Raw genomic sequence first — 21,242 nt, 5'->3', positions numbered from 1 at the left:
ATAAAAAGGATCAACTGACTTTGTTTCCACTGACTCCATGAATCTCGGTGTAGTGTAACAACTGCATAGTTATTTTTTTTATCAGACCCAAAGTAAGCGAATACGTTTTATATGTGTATATAATTGAAATCAGCCTAGTTACTAATATTGAAAAGGGAAGCTTAGTTTTGCGGTCCATCCCTCAAGACAAATTCGTCCTTAATTTTAAATTTATCATATTTCAATCTAGTTTACCGAGATTTATTTAGATACGAGATGTCAAAATTTGAAATAACATGAAACGCATGACCTTATCTTTGCTTTCCATCAGGCACGATAGTCGTAAAGCAGAAGCCTATCTCATATTTAAAAAAAATAAAGCGATGAAGTGTGAGGTGGGACAGTATACGAAACCACGCTAACTGCAGACCGAGTGAGCTCGGCACCGAGGCCGCGAGCCGGTCCGGGGCAGGTTTAACGTCCGGCCGGCCCGTCTGGCCGTTAACCCGGGGCCCGTGAGGTGTGCGCGAAAACAACGCGCCCGCGCCGTTATCGACGGTAACACGCGATTGTGGCAGATCATTGATGGATATTGTTGTTATAGTGGAGGAGATGACCGCTGTTTTGACGCGACTTTTAGTTTCTATTATTTAATATTACCTACTTGGTACACTGGTTTTGGTAATATGTAGTTACCAAATTATTTTTTATATATATATAGCTGCTGTGGTGACTGCCAAACGTCTAGGTACCTACAAAGGCAAATCAAATTTTGCTAACTGAACTCAGTTTAACTAACACAAAACTGCTTGATACATTAAGAAGAAACTTACACGCGAATTAAATAAATGAAGTATGTGGTTAGCGTGTTCGACAATGGATCATGAAATTCAGGTTTGATTCTCAAGTCAGAATAGAACCGAAGTACATCTAGGTGCTACTAGGCCCTAGTTGGGTTATTGAGGTAGTTGATAAATTCATAAGCTATCCTGCATTGAAACGGAAGGCCTGAGCCTGGCGGACTTCAATAGGCTATATATATAACTTCAATGATAATTTAGTATTGACATACAGTCATCTATTGTTTTGGTCATATTTAATGGTATTTCTCAGACTGACTGTCCAGCTCTTCATTCTCTTTTCTGTGATGTACAACAATAAAGACGCATAAAAAGTGTTCCGTAGTTTTTATAATTCATCAGTTCAAATAACCTCAGGACTTGTCTAGATAATAATATGTAGGTAGGTAATATGCGCTGATCCGTCAAGATATTATGTAAACACTGTATCCGTATCACTAACGTGCATAATGATCGGAAAATGTGTGAATGAAACGCAGTCATGACACGCGTTCTCAATACAATTTTGGGATACGATACGCGATACGGTTATGTCCTATCATAGATGTAATGCTGTCACAGAGGTCGCTAATTTTATCACGATCATGATATAAACACATTTTCAATCATGATATTATGATATTATATGCCATGTAACGCATCTCGCGTTAAATGGCACATAATATCATCTAAGACACTAAGAATTTGTCTGAGTCTCTCACAAGACTAAACTGTATCGCAAATGCACCTGTCACAAAATGTCTAGATAATTGGCTGTGAATCAAACATAATTTTAATATTTTTTTTCTTGAAACTATTCAATAATTAAATAAGAATTTTTCCCGGACTCGTTAACATGCTAATCCACTTACAACAATATTTAACACATATTAAGTTATAGTTATCAAAGTATAATTATTATTTACCCACTTTACAAAATTACTGTAACATACGTTACGTCGAATGATGCGGTCATCGGCTCTGTCAAAATATGGTACTTATCGGGACCCGGCTTAAACTTTGCTTCGTATTCTCAGTAAGTACCTACTTGGGGAATTCTAACGTACACATTGTCGGTAATTATACTTATTTTTAATATCCATAAAACTTTTATTTATGTGCTTGCACGTGCTATTACGTTATCAACACGATTTTTTTAAGTAGAACAAAAAGTAGTTTTTCATGCAGTTGCCTAACTAAAAAAAAGGCTAAAATGATAGATAGGCCTGTCAGTTGGATTTCACCTTTACAAGTATATTTTAAACAAGCATATTTTTATGTTTTGTGTTGTTATCTCAAAGTCCAAATTTAAGTTTTAAGTAGAAGGTCTCGGGTTCGATTCCCGGCAGGGGAATTTATATATATTTGGGAATTTATAATTTTAGAATTCTCTCTGGTCTAGTCTGGTGGGAGGCTTTAACCGTGGCTAGTTACCACCCTACCGAGAAAGACGTGCCGCTAAGCGATTTAGTGGTCCGGTGCGATGTCGTAGAAACCGATTAGCGGTATGACTACCATACTCCCTAACAGTTAGCCCGCTACGATCTGCATCATCACTTACCAGGTAAAATTCAAAGTCAAGGGCATACTTGTAGTGGAATAAAAAAAATATATATATTTGTACGATGCTGGCCGTAGGGTGAAATTTTACTGTTCAGTTTGGGAAGGTACTTAATGACTGTCAACCATTGTTCATAGTATAGTATCATCATGCTAGTAGTGCTATATTGAATCTGACATCGTGTGAATAAAATAGCATGGCTACATGATACTACGTTATAAGTAACGGCTGCGTACTTTTATTATGGTTAGTTTTGCCACTAATAAAAATGTTTAGCAATACTTACTTTGTCTAACAGATCAATACAATAAGTATAGGATCGTAACGTATTGTGATATTATAGTTCAAGATCCGCGTGCGTAATCATAGATGCACTTCACGCACGATCTCAGTGACGCTCAGACTCAGAAACTCAGCTGCAAACCGCGATCGAGCGCCTTAGATTTAATATAATATGAACGGATTTTAATTTTTCCTTATCTCCTTTAAACTATTCATTCAAATCACATACGGTAAAGCGAGAGGTCTCCACATAAAATTCTCTTGTAAATTTTTTTTTTCTATGTTTCATCATAATCTTTGCCTGAATTATTTTCGACTTAAAGTGCGTTGAGTTACATACACTGGAAACTTAACCAACCATTAACCAATTGCAAGTAAGGCGTAATAACTTAAGAACTGGGAGCAAGTTGAACTTCTTAGTGAAGGTCGAGACCATCCACGTGAGGCCGGCACGGGTAGCCAGTGTCAGATAAGTGATCAGACGGACAGTTAGCATTGTCCAACTTCTTCGAGATAGGTGGCTGTTGCTCTACATTGCGCAGGCGCGGGCGGCGCAAAAACCGGCGGTCATCGACGCTGGGGCCCGCGGGGATGCGAATTCTGTACACTTCCAAACATTTTTATTTATGTACATTATTTTTTTTAATGTTTAGTCGTCATCATCAAGCCTATTCATTAATGGTTGACCAAAATTTGGAAACAAGCCTCTCTTATGGGGAGAGGGGTTGTGGTCACTCAGCTCAGCTCAGCTCGCATTGGGAGGACAAAAATGTTTCCTTTTGTATCATAATATCCAAATAATATAGGTATAAATATGAACGGGGGTAAACTGAGTATTCCTTGTTTTATTTCCTGCTTATGGTAGCAATGCCGGCCCTCTTACGCTGCCCCAATGTAGGTTAGCAGGCTTTAACGATAATATCATGTCACTATCGAGGGAAGGAGTAGACAACTCCAATTTTCTAACTCCAGGCTACTCGGCCGTGCTTATGACATTTTGGTCAAACAGAATTTCAGACTTATCATGCATTTGCAAATTGAGTTCTGCGTACGTAGCTGAATAGTTTTACTTAGGAAACCGAAAGCGGAAAGACAGAAGCAAAAAGCTGGTAAATTACATAGAAGAGCTGTTAATGCAGATGCAGGACAAGCCTGAAACTTAGGTAAAGCAAAATGTCAAAACGTTGCCTTTTCCACAAGCACGGCAGTATCGGTACTGGACAAACACGCTGAGTATTGTAATTATTCGTTAAATCATGTTCGTTAAATTTCGTGATTGTTGAATTTGTTGAACGTTTTACACGATAACCCGGCCTTAAACGTGTAGGGTTAGCTTAATTTGACAAACTACGAGTTTGTTAGTTGCAAACTCATAGTTAGTCATATTTAGCTCGCGACCTTAAAAATTATTGTAGTCTGAACGTACCTACTATGTATGAATCTCTGATGCCTTACTCGAATGAATTTCAGCAATTGTATACCTACTAAGTTTAGGCACCTATTATATACGTACCTATAATTTCATTGTATATGTATAATAAAGAACTACCATAATTACTTGTAAATAATTGAGAAAAGTTATCGGTAGCAGTTTCAAAGCTTTTAAAGTTATTTACTTTACTTGAATAATCATATTTACTATGACTCAAACATGTAGTTTAGTGAGTTACTATCTATTTCGTGTATATTGTCATTGTGATCTATGTCAGTGATAAGAGAGGGAAAACTGTGGACCCAATTTGACGTAATAGGTATTATTTGCTTATGGGTTGTGAGGTAAAGTTTCGAATCAGTTTATTGGATATTGGATACTTTGATCTTAGCCAGCGATACCATGACAGACTTGATGCTTACTTGACCTTTCCCCCTTGCTTCCAAGAATGTGAAGAACATTGTCGTCATTATTACAAACTGTTTATGATCATGAGGTACCTATAGTCAAGAGTTTTATGAATAGTTTTCCATGGCTCCAAAGCTCTTTAAATCTTTCTTCTATAAGAGCCTGCAGTCTTACTTCCTGTATACCCTATATACTACCTATATACCCATTTAGCAATTGGCAAAGATGTGTTAAAACCTACACCGTAATCGTCCCGGAAACTAAAATAATGATACTGAAAATTACAAATTGATTTTCGGATCGACCTTTCACGAATGTACCGGCGCGATTTTTTTTACATGAGTATAGTTTAAGAGCTGGTGAGTGGCATATTGTATCTTTTTTATATATTCACGCTGACAAAGCTGCGGGAAAATAGTTCAAAAAAAGCAGCATGCTAATTTCTATTTTTTATTAATTTGTTAAACTGCCAATTCTCTTGTCTTAGAATGTTAATTGCTGTTACTAGGCTATTAATTGAACACAATAAAATAATCATTTAATTTCACATGAGAATGAAATTTTCGCGGCTGTGAAGAAGAGCATACGTAGCAACTTAAAGAAATTTAATTAAGTATTCTCGAGGCTGCAGAGGAGACCGCACGCTGCGACGTGAAGCGGTACGCACTAAGCGATGAATTATTGCATTCACATTTCGCAGATTATCACAAATTCCCTTTGAATTAGCATTTCAAAAAAATATTAAATTATATTTGAATTAATTAATTCACTCATATTTAATTTTACCCAATGTCTACCGCCAGGTTGGAATGAAAAAAACTAACAGGTACGTACATTATTATAGCAATCATTCATTCAGTAATTAGTTGAGATAGTTAAGAAAATAACTCATAATTACCAAAAAGTAAAAAAAAAATGTAACCCACGTTAATTTAAATAATGAAACATAAAACCAACGTCCGTACACAATCACTTCCGTCGTAGAGTTTTGACTTACCATATTCATTCAATTATATATTAAAATAAAACACCGTTCGCCGCGCAAAAACCTTCGCGGCCGGTCGTTGACACCGAGGGGCACTTTAGGGCTGACTCGTCACACTCCACGGCAACGCGCCTTATAATATACCTACTTAACAAAGCGGGTATATACTATAAGGCGCAAAGTAGCCTTTCTACCGTATCTATTCTTAGAGCGTGTCCAAAAACTATTCGATTTAGTTCCTCCCTCGCCTTCTTACCTTCGAACCGCATGTACGCAAAGATCTGGAATACTCCTAGCTTCCGCATACGTCTTTGAATTATTTGTAACTTTGATTTTTATCTGAAGCAACCGCTTCAGATAAAAATCAAAGTTTTAATGCTTGATCTAAGAAGCCTTTCAGATGTTTTTCGATCTTGTTTTACTACCTGCGAGTCTCAAGATTACATCGTTTCTTACTTAGTACTAAGAGGGATAAAAAAAGTTTTCCGTCGCTATACTTCGGTTACGTGCCCAATACATACTTGTATATAACCATCAATTATAATCATGAAACATGAAATGAAATAAATAAATGAACCGTTGTTGCGAAATCGGGTGGAATTTTACATTCTCGCATCACAGTACCCACGTCATTTATGTGATTACGTTTCCATATACCCAGCTACCTATGATAGCTATTTTTATCTTCGACATGTTTGATGGTAATTGATGACGCAGTTTAAGGTTTAACGCCCTAACCTGGAAAATATGGCAAAACATATCACTGTTTTCGTTTATCTATGGCAATTGATAAAGGTTATGGCTTTACTGGGTACGGTGGTAACAGAAAACAAGACTGCTCCGTCGGGCAACCGAACTAAAGACATTTTGTAAAAGGAAGGAAAAATCGCCCCGCTATGCCAGAGGTTTCTTTCATTCACGGTACTAGAAGAGAATAATGTAACGAAGTTTTATTTATTGTAAGTAACTTATGTAATTGGATCCTATTACCTACCATATATCTATAAAAATAAAATATTATGAAGGCGTAGATATGTAGGTATTTATAAGTGTGGAAATTGACGGAGTTTTTGAACAACATACATACCGACTTCGTTATCAAGTGGATTTTGCTGTTTTTTATTTTCGAGTAGCGATAAAATTTATCTGACTGTCCGTCCGTAACGACAAAGCAAGCGTTATAATATGTAAGCGAGACTAAATCCAATTAAAATGCAAATGTTTGTCGGTGCGCAATGAAATCGTGGCCGCAAATAATAATGGGTCGAGCCATCGGGTATGAGACTATGATACACAATGAAGTAAATTTATAGACGGAGCACTGGAAAAGAAACTCAAAAAAATAAATCAAAAATATAAGCCCACCAAGATTCATTATAGCGGTTTAATTGATCTATGATCTAAAAGTCTGATGATGACGATTATTCTCATATAAACTATACATGGATTCAATATCACATGTGTTGGTGCCGGCTTTGGTAGACCTTGGCGCTTTTCTTAAAAAGCGGGGGTTTGCGTGTAGAATACCTATCAAAAAGTTTATATTCTAACCATTTCTAGGCTGGCGAATCCGACACAATGTACCAGATTACTGGTTTATTTTCGGGACGAATGCGTTAATACATTTCCCAGCGAGAAAAAAAGCCTTTCATATTTCCACGCCGTGCGCGCCGCCGTTCCGTTAACCTTCTATCTAATTCCTTTAGTCTAAGGACGCCGTGGTGGAGAAATCTTGGCCATTTGCATTGGGTACCTGAATACCCACACAGCGAAGGGGCCCACGCCTTGTCCTCGCGCTCTCTACGATCACCTACGACGAATTGTTATTGAACTTTGTTAATAATAATGATTAGCATAATGTTAATCGGTGGTGGGCAAAGTATAAGAATGATGAAATATTTTAAATTCTACAAACCTAATGAGATATCAAACACGTCTAAATCACGTCGCACGTGCTTATTAAGCGGTTTTTGGGTGCTAGCTTACGGCCGCGAAATTAAACGCATGTAATGTTTGTTTAGCCGAATTATATTATTATGTCCTATTAATCTAGAACATATGCTGTGTGCTACAGTAGATAAAATACATTTAAATCCGTTTAGCCGTTGATTGGTCTCCTCACATCTAAATATTTTAGAACATTTTAATAAAAACACATATTTTATACAGTAGTTTTTTTTATAAAGTATCGTCCCAATAAACTTTTCTCAGACTTCTCACTAAATTGAGTAAAGATCACTGTGCTACCGTATAAAAAGTAGCGTTCAACTTAATAAAAAAATTTAATATAATAAACACTTTAATATAATAATAGAGGTATTGTTTATTTGCTGGAAAATTTAATAGCTAAAATACAAAACATTAAAAAAAAATTGACTGTACAGGGTAGGTAGGTACATTAACAGGCTAGAAGTCTGGGGTAAAAAACGTATATAACCCAAACCCAAGTCAATCTGATAATAAACTGGGGTATAAAAAAAACGTTTGTCACCCAAACCAGAGCTAAGTTGAAAGAAGTCTAACTGAAAACGTCACAAAGTTAAGTATACAACGATGATGTTACGAGTATCCAACAAACCATCTCTGCCGTATTATGATCCAATGACGCTAATCAACGCAATCAAAGATTTCCATATAATAGTTCCACTCGGTCAAACGGCGGTAGGGTCTAATAAATCTGTTCCGCATTCCAATGTGAAAAGAAATTCATTCACGGACTGCAGCCCAATCGTCTAGACTGTGTGTCGGAGAAAGGTGACCAATGACCATTCACCAACGAGACGGCTTGACTACATCGCATCTGAGATATGGCCACTTAATGGTTACCGTTAGCATCCGACTATCCCCACGTGCGCTTATGAGCCGGTCGCACTTGGATGTGATTTCATAAGAATTGAAGCAGTGGTACAAAATTTGCTCGCTCGCACTCGGACATTCGTTTTCGAGTATCGAAATACTTGAACATACGTTACGTAAAATGGATCTTATGCAAATTGTATTCAAGCTTAATTTTGCCTACCATTTTCCAGCTCAGGCTTTTGACAGAACATTTGTAAAAAAAAACAGAAGTACAGGTTTTGGAACTCTAGTACCATTGACATTAGGTCCATTTTATTTTGATGATACACAGTTCGATACGCGAAAACGATTCCTCGATTGCGAGCCAGCAAATCTTGTACTAAAGCATATAACGTTAAAGAGCTATGACGGCCTCAACGTGCAGTGTGCGATTTGAATGCCGTGGTCGTTCATTGGTTGAAATTCGACAAACTAAAGCGTTTTCATGTGTCGAATGTTCTGTTTCCATTTTTTTTTGTTTTACTAGGATCTGCCCGCAACTTTACTACGTGGAATTCACAATTAGGTCCTAATAAATTAAAAAATATAGGAATAAAAAAATTTAATTTTTTTGGATTTGATAATATCTAGTTATTTCTGATTTATTTTGGCATGGGGTATTAATAGGCTGTAGTGTGATGTACAATGTATAATATGCCTCTAAAAGTCGTTCTCTGCACTCTACAAATTAAGAACTAGGTAAATGATTATGTATCGCAGACATAATATTATGTTACAAAGTAAAACAAAAGCTTACCGAGAGCAATCTCTTTGCAAGACTAGGTTTGTTGGGAGGACATGATAGTATGTATTGCAGAACAGTGCATAGTGAACATATCATATGTCCTACGCACTATGTTATGTTATGTAAGTTTTTCAGTGTCTGGGTGTTTATATTTCATAAAAATATTTATCAGTTCTTTAAGTACCCATAACACAAGGTACGCTTAATTAGGGGCTACATGTGTCGATGTGTGTACTGTCGTAGTATATTTATTTATCATAAAGGTATGTCGTAGGACAACAGGGAAACATTGCATTTTTGCTTAACCTAACTTACTTATTTAAAGTAAATCGGTAATACTTAAACAAAAAGCCTATCTGTAATCAAAAATAAATTATTGTTACAATCGTGCCTACATTGAGTCTTGGTTCAAAACTATATGGTACCGGTTGAACACATTTACTACGAAAAAAAACATTGGAAATCTATTTTTTGTTATAATATCTTAAAAAGTATAGCTACCCTAGTACTAATTTATTGTAGATCAAACTAGAAATACTATATAAAGACCACATCCGAATCATTCATAATATTATGAATTAATATCATAAACCGTCATCACGTAATATTTTTAAAGTGTATGCTTATCATTGCTTCCGAACTACAAATAGGTTTGTGAATTTTGAATGAACGTCATTTTAAATAATAAAACGCCACGATTAAAATCCGTTATAGTTTAATTTCAAGAGAAAATGGGAGCTCTTTAAAGCTATTAATCGTAATTTACATAAATATACAACGTGAGTAGATAAAATACAACTCGGTAAGTTTAACGGTAGTTAACTGAGCTTTATCTACGAGACCGATTTCTCATTGTTTAATGATTTTAATATTATAACACGAATGCACCGTTTTACACGTTCTAATACTGCTAATCATCACCATAAGCTTAATTAATGACTGCTGCGCGTTGACCTTTTCTAACAAATAAAAGAGAGCGAGAGAGAAATAAAGTTTAGGTCCACCACGCTGCTCCGATGTAGTGTTAATGAGTTTCTCTGTACTTACTTTAGAAAATTGATGATGTCCACCAAGGTGCCTCCGAGGCTCTGAGAGCATGTTAATTTATCGGTTCCAGATATTATCACCGACGCCTAATGCAAATGGTTAAATCCCGCCAGCCCGTTTTGGTCGGTCCAAGGAGTGGGACATTAATAAGCTGACTATGATGAATCAAAAAGAACGATGCAAACGAATTATTCGAACGGAGGTAATGTAGTAACGGAATGGAGTACCTTTCATGTTTGATGTTATTGATTTGGATTAGTGTTGTTTAACCAGCGCTTATAATTATATAACGCTATTGCTTAGACATTCTACCCTGCAACGAATTCATCATCATCATTATCGACCCATTACAGGCCCGTTATAAGGAACGGGTATGTGGTATCCTCTTAGAATGAGAAGGGTGTAGGCCCGGTCGTGGTCAAACACGATGGCCAAGTGCGGATTGGTAGACTTCACTCAGGCATGCAACTTTCCTCGCGATGGTTTTCCTTCAGCGTTGAAGCGATGTTTAATTTGCTTAAATTAAAAACGCACATAACACCAAAAGTTAAGAGGGTATCGAACTCGGTCCCTCGAATGACGGGCCGAAGCAACTACACTATCACACCACTCATTAGAAGCGGTGATAGCCCTGTATAGCGGTGATATATTAAACTTCAAATACTTAAGACCTAACCGTCTTAAGTATTTGAAGTTTTATATATTTTGTTGGCATTTACTTAACTATTATGATTTGAGTACTCAAACCTTAAAAAGGCGACAAGCGGGCCAATGGAAATGATAAAACGTTTAAAAGCAAGTAAACTATAGCAGGTTACTTTCGAAACACGATATCATCTACATGACGCCCGTTGCACGAGCGTTTTGGTTTAATAGCGGCGCACCGCGGGGCCGCCCGGCATCCGCATAGCAACAACTTTCAGACGCTCAATGAAAGTTGATCGCGGTACCGGCGGCGGCTAGGGGGCCGCTTTAAATATTTGGCACTCCCATCCCATTTGGGGCACGCGTTTTATGCTTTCAATTTATCGTGCGATACAGGGGAAAATTTTTGAACCGCAATCGAGTCGGGATGCTGTTTTGGAGTTTTGCTAAACGTCTTCTTTTTCCTTTGTAGTTACGCCCCTTAAAACCACTACGTCCTTTTAAAATAGTGTTGTGTAATGGCTGAGACTACTTTTTTTCAGACCCAGACCAGAGTTCCAAGTGTATATATGTACGTATATATAATACCTACGTTTATTCATTCGATCAAAATTAGCTACGATTTATATGTTACCGAAATAGCGCCATCTAGTGACAGGACGGTTTTGCTGTATTGTAACTAGATGGCGGTCATTCGATACCATATAAATCCCAGTTAGCTTTCACGCGATCGAATAAGAAAACGTAGGTAGAAAATCTCACATTGGCACTCAGATCTTTCCAGAGCTGCGTGTTTCAGCATAAATCAAATGTCTTACTTTCCAATTTAAGAACTTCGTTCTGCCAAGCTTTCATATGCCTCTCAGGTTTCCATAAAAAAAATTGTGGGACACCGGATGTTCTGCAAACAGTCCGTATAACTATGTCTAGTCACTAATTTGTGGCAAAATAACTGTTGAAGCTCTCCAATAGGAGGGGATTTTATCCCACAGGAGGAGACCTGTTTCAACGGTTCTTTTTTAATAGGCTTCGGTCGATGATGATGATGTTATTTTAAAATGTGACCCACTGTTGAGTCCTTCTTTGTAGAATCTGCATTACAAACTGGCGCTTAGAAAGTACCCAGGCCTAATTTAAATAAATGAATTTTTAAGCGCAATCGACTTGGGATGTTGTTTCGGAGTTTTGCGAAATGTAATGTATATTAGCCTTTTTTACGATCTTCAATAAAAACGTTTCTTGGTAAACCTTTGCGTGCGGATTGTAAAAGATTTCTTACAACTTTTCTTTAAAAATTTAGTTAAATCGATATTCAAATTGGTATAAAAATGTAAAATATTTATTCAGCATTTGAGCCTCGATAGCTTGGGTGAAGACTGAAATTAGAAAGATACGGTTCAAATAACACTCACTGGACTTGACACTACCTTGATTGGCTTATGTACTCCTAGTACATGTAATTAACGTTTTGTTGCTTCCCTCTTTGGATGTTCATCGACGGATCACGAGTATGATTCCTGGCTCTTGCGCGGAGGTACGGAGTTTTTTTCATCTTCCCGGGAAGAGCTACAAGTGTTGTGCAAGGGAGGCACCTATGCGTTCCTAGGAGATCACAGAGCCTTTCAATATGAAATCCCACAACCCGAATTCTCACGCAGAGAATCAGGTATCTTTTGAGATTTTTCCCCCGTCAACAAACAAAAAAAAAGGTACGGAGTGCTATTTCCAAGAAGTTCTCAGTACGTATTTTAGGTAGGTACGCTTCGGTCTCGGTTATTACCACTAACACCAAATAGTAATAGTCACCGCACACTGATCCGCATTGGAGCAGCTTGGAGGGTCCAAGTTCTCAAATCTCTCTGTCATATGAGAGAAGTGGCCTGTGCTATAAATAGGTTGTTTTATGATGATGATGACATAGGAAATACATATGGTTATGTAGGTATAAGATAAAAGTTATAATTTTAGTACATCTTTACAGCATAACTATAAAATAATCGCCTGCAGACTGACCATACGGCCACGAAAGAGGCGTGGAAAAGTAAGCTTAATATGGAGCGTAGCCAATTAGAGAGCACGTCAGAACCCCGATACGTTTGCCCTTTACTTAGCCGGGCACATTATTTACATACTTTACGAGTAAAAATATGATGAAATTAAATAAAGAAACAGCATCTAGTTGGTTTTGTCTCGAAGATTTGGAGTACGGATAACCTTTTCCTCTTTTTGAAAGCAGTATAAAAACTGGCGTTCAAGGTAGACGTGCACCGCAAGCACTTGCATAGCATCTTGTTGTCCCAATGCTGGGGCGCAAGGGTCCTCTTTCATAAACGGGACAAAAAACTTAAGGTGCTCCCCAAGACATCCTAATTCCAGGCTGTTATTAAGAATTTTTTACCTTAAACCCCTTACCCTAAATTGTTGGCTCCACCAAGGATCCCCATGAGACCCAGGATTTCGTCTTTCCCAGTAGCCTATGAAATACGGAGCATTAACTCCATTCTCAATTTGAGTAGGTTTGAGAACCTAGTTCATTTATGTTAGCAGATAATTTGTTTTTAGTTAAATAAGCAGCTGTTTATTTATGGCCCGAGTAATTTCATTCGCATTTAGTCTGAGGGTACTCCCCTTACTCTCTAGTTAAGACGAAATTAAATACCGCGTCCTACACACACGCCCCCGCGTATTAATGTTTGTTACGTTTCCGATAAACACTCGAGGTTAAATAAAAATAAATTACAAACAATAAAAGTTATTTTCATCCTTAAGTGTACATAGGTAGGTCTTTAGACGAATAAAAACTGCGGATTTGCATGTTATATTCTGAAAAATTTACTTCTCTCTCCTCTACTGAACACCAAACAGATCTTCGGCAATGTTTGAGGGTACATTGCCGAAGATCGGTTTGGTTTGCTGTATAAAGATTGAAGAAATTATAAATAACACCATACAGATTCTCCTGCTTTTCACGGAGTAGCATAATAATCTTAATTTTCATAATGAAATTAAAATCTAAATGATAAAAATCTTTAATTTGAATGACTTCATTGAGACATTATATTATTAGCCAGTCCCCTGCCTGATTTGGAAATTTATTATTTCGATTTAGCGCTCCGGTATGATATCGCCGATTAGGGATATAGGTTATATATAACTGCCTACACCTTTACAGGTTAGCCCGCTAACACCTTAGGCTGAATCATCACTTACGATCAGGTGAGATTGCAGTGAAGGGCTAACCTGTGGTGTAGTAAATAAAGAGAATATAATATTTTTCTGGGTATTGAAATACTCTACTATTCTTATTTGGTTAAATCTGCTTACATAGCCACAGGAAGTAAATAAGAGTCAAATTAGGACTTCTTACTCTCATCCATCCAGTTACCTACAGGCTTCGGTTAAAATTTCTTAACCAGCGCATTCGACTTATTCAGCACTAGGCCACAATGCACTCGAATAGTTATGTCATTTGATCACTATCGGCACTCTAACCTACCCACGAATCCGTGTGACCAGACACGGTTTCCTAGAAACTGGGTATCGGGAGCAATTTCTTTGTTTTATTTAGGTAGATCCGGCATAACGATATCCGATGCAGTGCCAAGAGCGTGGGTGGTGAGAGAATCTGAACTAGTTTATACTACCAGATGGAATCTCGGATGTACTTATCACATAATTAGGAGACACTATTGTAAAATGATACGTTTATAGACACTACGAATTAGCTTCATTCATATCATCGAATGTCAAGATCCATATCATGACTGATATTCACATTATATGTGTATCCATGCTACCGCGTCTTTACTTTTAATACAACGTCGTATCTTATAAATTTCGAGATATAGTCTCCGTTAGATAGGGCAGTTTTTGTAAAACAAATACAACATCAAATGAATCGGAACGTAATAGTTGATTTCAAGCTGTCCTATTTCTATAAACTAACTTTTCCAACGGTGAAAAGCACAACCCTACAACCGCGAAAGTTGAAAAGAATTCAGCAATTCTTTATTACAAAAGTAATTCGAAGAAATTTTAATATAACAGTAATCAGTGGCGTGCACTTCATGCATGCATAAAAGCATGCCTACCTTAATTATTTTATATAGCTCGTATTGGAGGGATTTTTTTCGTTTCCTGTCATGTATCTGCTTTATGCATACCCTGGTCGAAAACCCTGTGCACGCCACTGACAGTACATTTACTTCATAGGGCCCGTTGGCAGGCACTCCCGAGGGACGGAACCCAAATAAGTAAAAATATCCAGCCATAATAAATCCAAACCATTCTTATGTCAGAAATCAGGATTCATATCTTGTGACGTAACATTTTATTTTTTTATCCTTCCTAAATAGAATTCACGTGGATTGTGACGTCTTCCCGTTCTATCCCGTGCTACACGAGATTCAACGACGGTTATAAATTTCGGAACACAATATTGTGTTTCGATCCCGCTCCCTAAAGAGTACCGCCCCGTATGGTAAATATACATCAAGAAATTAAGTGATTTACTCAGTTAACGGATATTGTAAAGGCCATTGCAAACGAACTCCCTGGCGCAGCGGTGAGCGCTGTGGTATTAAGTGTCAGGCCCCGGGTTCGATTCCCAGCAGGGGCAATTTGGAAATTTATAATTTACTACTGAAAAAGGCGTGCCGCCAAGCGATTTATTGTTCTGTTAAGGACACGATGCCCCGCGTAGAAACCGATTGGGGTGCCATTCCCAAATAGGTTAGCCCGTTACTAACTTAGACTGCATCATCAATTACCTTTTGGTGAGACTGCGATGAGGGCTATTGGGTAGTGATTGCTTTTAGGCGGATTGTATAGTGATCTCACAGAATGTGGGAAGGGTGCCATGGATACTGCCTGAGCCAATACCCGATAAAATTATCTGATCAGTGCAAAGCCAAACTGAAGGTCGTTGATTAAACAGTCAACCGATGCCGACAGTGAGTCACTTCGATCAGTGTGATCAGTTTCACACCTTGCAGGCGTCGAAGTTTTTCAAGTAGCGAAACTCTACTACACTAGCAGAGTAAAATGGACTTTACAGCTGTTATATTTAAGGTATAAATTCCTTGCTACCGATTTTTATCCCACAAGTTTTTGCTAGTCGCGATGGCTGTAGATGTGTGGATTAAGTAAATGTGTACAAATTCAGAAGGGCATCAATTATGATAGTCTACAAATTTACGCGATCGGTTAAAATAACAGTTGGCATTTAAACAAATTTTCGATCGGAATATTAATGGTAGCTCGATCTAAAATAGTTGAATTTACGTATTTCCAAGATTCTATTTATTTGTATTCTAAGCAAACGATTAAACTAAAGACCGACAATTTGCAGTCCGCAGGGGCTCCAAGTGTGATAACAATAATTGTGTACCAATTTAACACTGCCGGGCTCACATCGGTGCGGGCATAAAAGTTGTGTTATCTAATAAAAGCATCAATGCAAGCACCCATCTGCGAGGGTTGAACGCAGAATTAGGTTAAAGGTTGGGGAGGTCGACGCCGCGTTAAGCAGTTTTGGGGTCGAGGCTACATGAAGCGATTAATTTAGCACAAAATAAACTCCCCGTTATATCATAAAAATCGTTATTTTTTTGGCACTGTTATATTGTTATGTTAGCAATCATAGGGGGTTTTCTGTAATTGAAATCGATCTATCAGCAAATACGCTTGTAATGTGCGGAAACCAGTCAAACAGTAGAAAGCTCCCTTTAACGCATTTTTTGTAAATATTAAAATAAACAACTTAAAGAAGGGGTCCTGGAGTGCTCCTTGTCGGTACGGAAATAGCATGACGTACAAGCAAATAACGAAAATTATATTTAAAAAAAAATATGTATATATATATTATAAATATATTTACATTATTTTTTTAGTTTTTTCATTCATCATTGAGATGGTTTAAATTTCGATTTGCGTTATGATTACGCATCCTTGTAGCGTTAAAAAGTTTTCGTAACTGTTTATTTCAGCTTGAGAACTTTAATTACTTTCTGTGACATCCAGACAATCAGGCATTATAGATCTCAAACTGTTACTATGGACCCAAAAAACAAGTGGTAGTAAAAGTTTTAATACCTAGAATAGTATTTATAAAAAATATAACAATCAGATTCTGTTTTACATAAATCTCTTCAACTTGACATGGACTTTTCTAAGCAAAAAATAGTAAAAAGGATAGCACCTTATACTTAATAAATATGTTTAGAGCTTCTTATCAGAGATATTGGTTAGTGAAAAACAGTTAGAGTAACAGTTAAAGTGATTAATTACACAACCCTAATCAAACGCAAGAGGAGAATCAGGTCAAAAGGATATAGGGCAGAACCCATAGGTGGGTCACAGTAGGGCAGTGTGCACTCAACAATGCAAATCCATACACACGTGAAACTGCCTGCAGTTGTTCTAAAGGTGATAGGATGGAAAATTGCATTATGTGTATCAAGGGTTACAGGGACCTACCCCAGTGAAACATACAATTAGTGTCCATACTTCACATGTTGTATCATGTGTAACTTAGATGGGGTGGAAGATCAAAAGAAAAATGCAGTTACAAAGTGTAAGCATGTAATCACAGTAAGTAACAGTAGTTAGCAGTGTGTTCAATGTAGATAGGTATCCCATGGATGTTTACTAGCAGTTAAAAAATAATGTCAAACTTTTCATTGATAAATAATAGACATGCACATTTAAGGTTAGGTAGTTTCCATTTCTAATCTAATGGTTATTTTTAGTGTTAAACAGGTTTAAAAAAATATTCAAAAATAGAACATAGGTTTGACAAATAAATATCAATTTTATTAACTTGTTTCCTAATAACTTAATATTTAAAAAATGATTATTTTTATGTAAAAAAGAGTGTCTTTTTATTGAAGTATATTTTCATTATAAAATTAAAATAATGAAAAGATTGTTAACATCTTAAGGCAAGGAAAAAAGTGGACTTTGCTTACATTTGTCTTTGTGCCATTATGTCACAAATATATAGACTGACTACTTGTGTCGCTTTGTGAATTTTGTTGCCAGGTTACTTGTTCAATATACTTCAGGTTGCATGATCAATATTGGGCAACTTGTTAGCATATAATCAATCACTGCTTCCAATTTTAGCATTTTATCTTAAAGGTTAGGACTCTCAATGCAACTATTCAGTAGTCTCCATTGAAAATACATACATAGGTCAAGGAAAGCATAAATAAAGAAATCAGATTTTAAAAATTAAATAAAATTTCATAGACTATTTCAATAATAATGCATTTGTAATTTCTTTTAAAGTCTATGAACATTTAAATAGCTAATAAAAGTTATTGGAAAAATGCTATATGTTCAGGATATTTCACAGGTTGTTCACTTCACTTTTTCAACAAAAAAAAATTACTCTGTTTTAAGATAAAGTTTGTAATCAAATCTTTAGACAAATTGACACCTTGGGGGTGATCAACCAATTCTCACCAATCCCTCTTGAATAGAGAAATCTGGAGAAAGATAGGATTTATGAATTATGATATATTTGATTCAGTTTAATTATTGATATGTATACTAAAGAATTTGTACTATGTGGTTGCAATGCCCAAAGGTTTATCTATACTCTTATTTGTACAGTACATTTCTGAGCAAGATCACATTATTAACAGATAAGAATAATTTGCAATGTTATTTTGTTACTCTATACATAATGATTGTTGGTAGAAGCATCTCTTTTCTTGAGCAAAATGTTGTCATTTAGTGTTATACATCATGCCAAAACTTTAAAACTTCTTTTAATGTAACTTAGTTTTGTTGCAGCAAAACTAAATAACATTAATTAAATTATTAATATAAATTTGAACTGTAAATACACAAATATGAAGGCTAGTTGGATATTCAATTCCTAACATAAAAAAAAGTTCTGAGTTGTTTTAAATCAGCAATGAGATTTTGTCCACCCTCATTTTATAAAACTCCATAAACAACCTAAGTCCAGCGTTTGTTGATTTGTTAGTGATGATTTATGATTTACAGTGTACAAATCACCATGTGATGCTACTACTAAATTATATTGTATTTGTTTATTGAAAGTGATACTCACACTTGTTTTTCGCATTCTCGTCCATGAGCATGTTGAAGTGGTGGTGGCGGTTCCACGCTGCCATTTTGCCTTCGTGCGGAGCCCCGAGAAGCACCAGGGCCGCCCCAGCGGGCCCAACTCCGTCTAGGGGCTCCAGTGTCCTCAATACACTACAACTTCGTCACACACTCATAACCCAAGAAACATAATATCTAACACTCGATCACTGGCTCAAAGCGCCGTCGCATCGGACGGCGGTGTCATCGGCGCCAGCCCGCGCCGCACATGCCTTTGCACTTCCGCTCACGCACTCAACGCTGCACTCGCGGGTAAACAAGCACGATCAACACGGCACCGCGCGGTGATTCACCTCGGCTCGGGCCTCTGCCACCGCGCTCCGCACTGCAGGCGACTGAAGCCTGGCGTGCCCGCCGCGACCCTACCAGACTGATACCCAACACTCGGCCGCGTCACGACTCACGTGTGCGGACACCGCCACCAAACACAGCGCCCGCTGCCCACGGCCTCAGGACCCGCACACCAAAACAATTATTGCACTAGACCAAAAAATCTATTTCGGTTTACGAAAATGAATGGATGCAACCGAACCGCGACGGGAGGGAGCAAGACGGACGACACGATTTCCCTTCTTCGATCCGATCCTTGCGGGCTCGAATCGAACTCGCGAGCCGCGAACAAAATAATAACAAATGTGCATGAGATGCTTGATAAATTATGTGCACGTGGGTTGCGTCACAGGATCAAACTTACATATTAACACTATACCGAATAAACTGTTACGATTTTTAAAATCGTGACGGAATCTCTCTGTTCACGGCTGCAATAGCAAGCTTGTGAACAATTTCAAATTTTTATGAAATGCAAACTACACCATTATACACCAGTATCAAAAGCAATTGATTGATTACACATTTCATTAGCGTAATTATAAAGTCATTAATTACACTATTTGTAAACAAAACACAGCCTGTGAAACATTCAGTAAAATAATAGTTTACAACAGAAATCGCGAACGCGTTGATCAAGCGCGACAAGTAGGACAAAACATGGCAGACTCGATGAAAAGCACACGAATTTTGTCTGTGGTCGTTTTTATTTTTAAACACTATGGTTGCCAGTGCGTTCCATTTTAAGGAGCTCGTTCGTAAGGAAATACTAAGGTTTTACAAATATTTTATGATATGAAATACAAATATTTAACAAAATCAATAAATTGCATTAATTTAATAGTAATATTTTTAAAGATCTGAGTATGTGCAATATAAAAATAAAAATGAAAATAACAAAAATGTAAAATAAATTGCGTTAAATGAAACTGCCTAATAAGCGTGCTCCATAGACAAAGGTAGATATAATCTATAATAATGATCCCATAAGCTTAGTAGTTTTATATTTTTGGTAGGAATGAGTTTGTACCTAGTCTTCGATTTGTATAAAAAAGGTTGTGTTAGTCAATTTAATTTTATTCCTTTATCTTATGATTTCACGACACATTACATAAATAACAAATGTTTAAAGGAGTTGAATATCTTACGTACTTGGCCGGCATTTCCTTTAGTTAACAAAATAGCAGCCATGCATGACAATTATTGTGCAAATAATTTTTGCTGGCTCAATAAGCTATAAGTATACGACCAAAATCATCAAAAAAGTGAAGTTTTCGGCATAATATAAGCTAACGCAGTGGTGGTGCCATAAGTGCCTAAATAATAAAAACTTAAATTCAACAGATTATCTCTAAAATTCGCCATTTGAAGCATCACATTAAATGCGACGTACAAGCATCTCTGGGATTAATAAAAAAGTTCCTTCGGTACTCATAAAAGAATAAGTGGGAAATAGCAGAGCAAAATAACGACAGCAGCCAGTGTGTTTTCATCATACTTCAGTCAGCTCTAGAAAAAAGCTAATAATCATGGTTACGATATTATCGTATCAGGGTATTAATATAAGTCAAACCCTTGTAGCAATTTCTTGTAGAATTTGGAGGCTTAACTGGTTGGTAGTTAACGGTTTCGAAAGGGAAAAAAATGATTTAATGTCGTCATAGTATGTCAGTTGTTCCGCCGTTGCAAAGCCAGCCAACGAATAATTTCACATTTCAAACGGTATGCTATGAACTGTGAGGCTAATTACAAATAAATCTTCAGTGTAAAGTGGGAGTGAAGTGAATACAATAAATTGTTAAGTAAAAAATATTTTTATTTTTGAGAAATATAAATCATCCATCCTAAAGTGTAAAAAGCGTGTAGTTACAACATAAATGCTTATGCCCATATTTACAAACCCTGCATTTTTACAGTTTTGTTTTATACATTTAATATATAATGCTGTATATTTACCCTCAATGCTACAAGTGGTCAACAACCGGTGTCAGACCCACGACCTCTGATGAATA

At 36.9% G+C, this 21,242-nt stretch overlaps 1 protein-coding gene across 2 annotated transcripts in view; it reads right to left on the bottom strand.

The window, feature by feature from the left end:
* Positions 1-19,902, bottom strand: part of LOC120631532 (serine/threonine-protein kinase minibrain) — a 230,959-nt gene extending 211,057 nt beyond the window's left edge. For both annotated transcript variants that reach the window (XM_039901154.1, XM_039901156.1), the window contains exon 1: positions 18,845-19,902. In XM_039901154.1, the coding sequence (XP_039757088.1) occupies positions 18,845-18,908 (64 nt within the window). In that variant the 5' untranslated portion in view covers positions 18,909-19,902. The remainder of the gene's footprint in view (positions 1-18,844) is intronic.
* Positions 19,903-21,242: the final 1,340 nt, after the last annotated feature.

This window comes from Pararge aegeria, chromosome 18 (assembly GCF_905163445.1).
Source record: "Pararge aegeria chromosome 18, ilParAegt1.1, whole genome shotgun sequence".
NCBI lineage: Eukaryota > Metazoa > Arthropoda > Insecta > Lepidoptera > Nymphalidae > Pararge > Pararge aegeria.
Note: the sequence above shows the minus strand (reverse complement) of the source record. Positions and strands in the feature narration are given on the sequence as shown.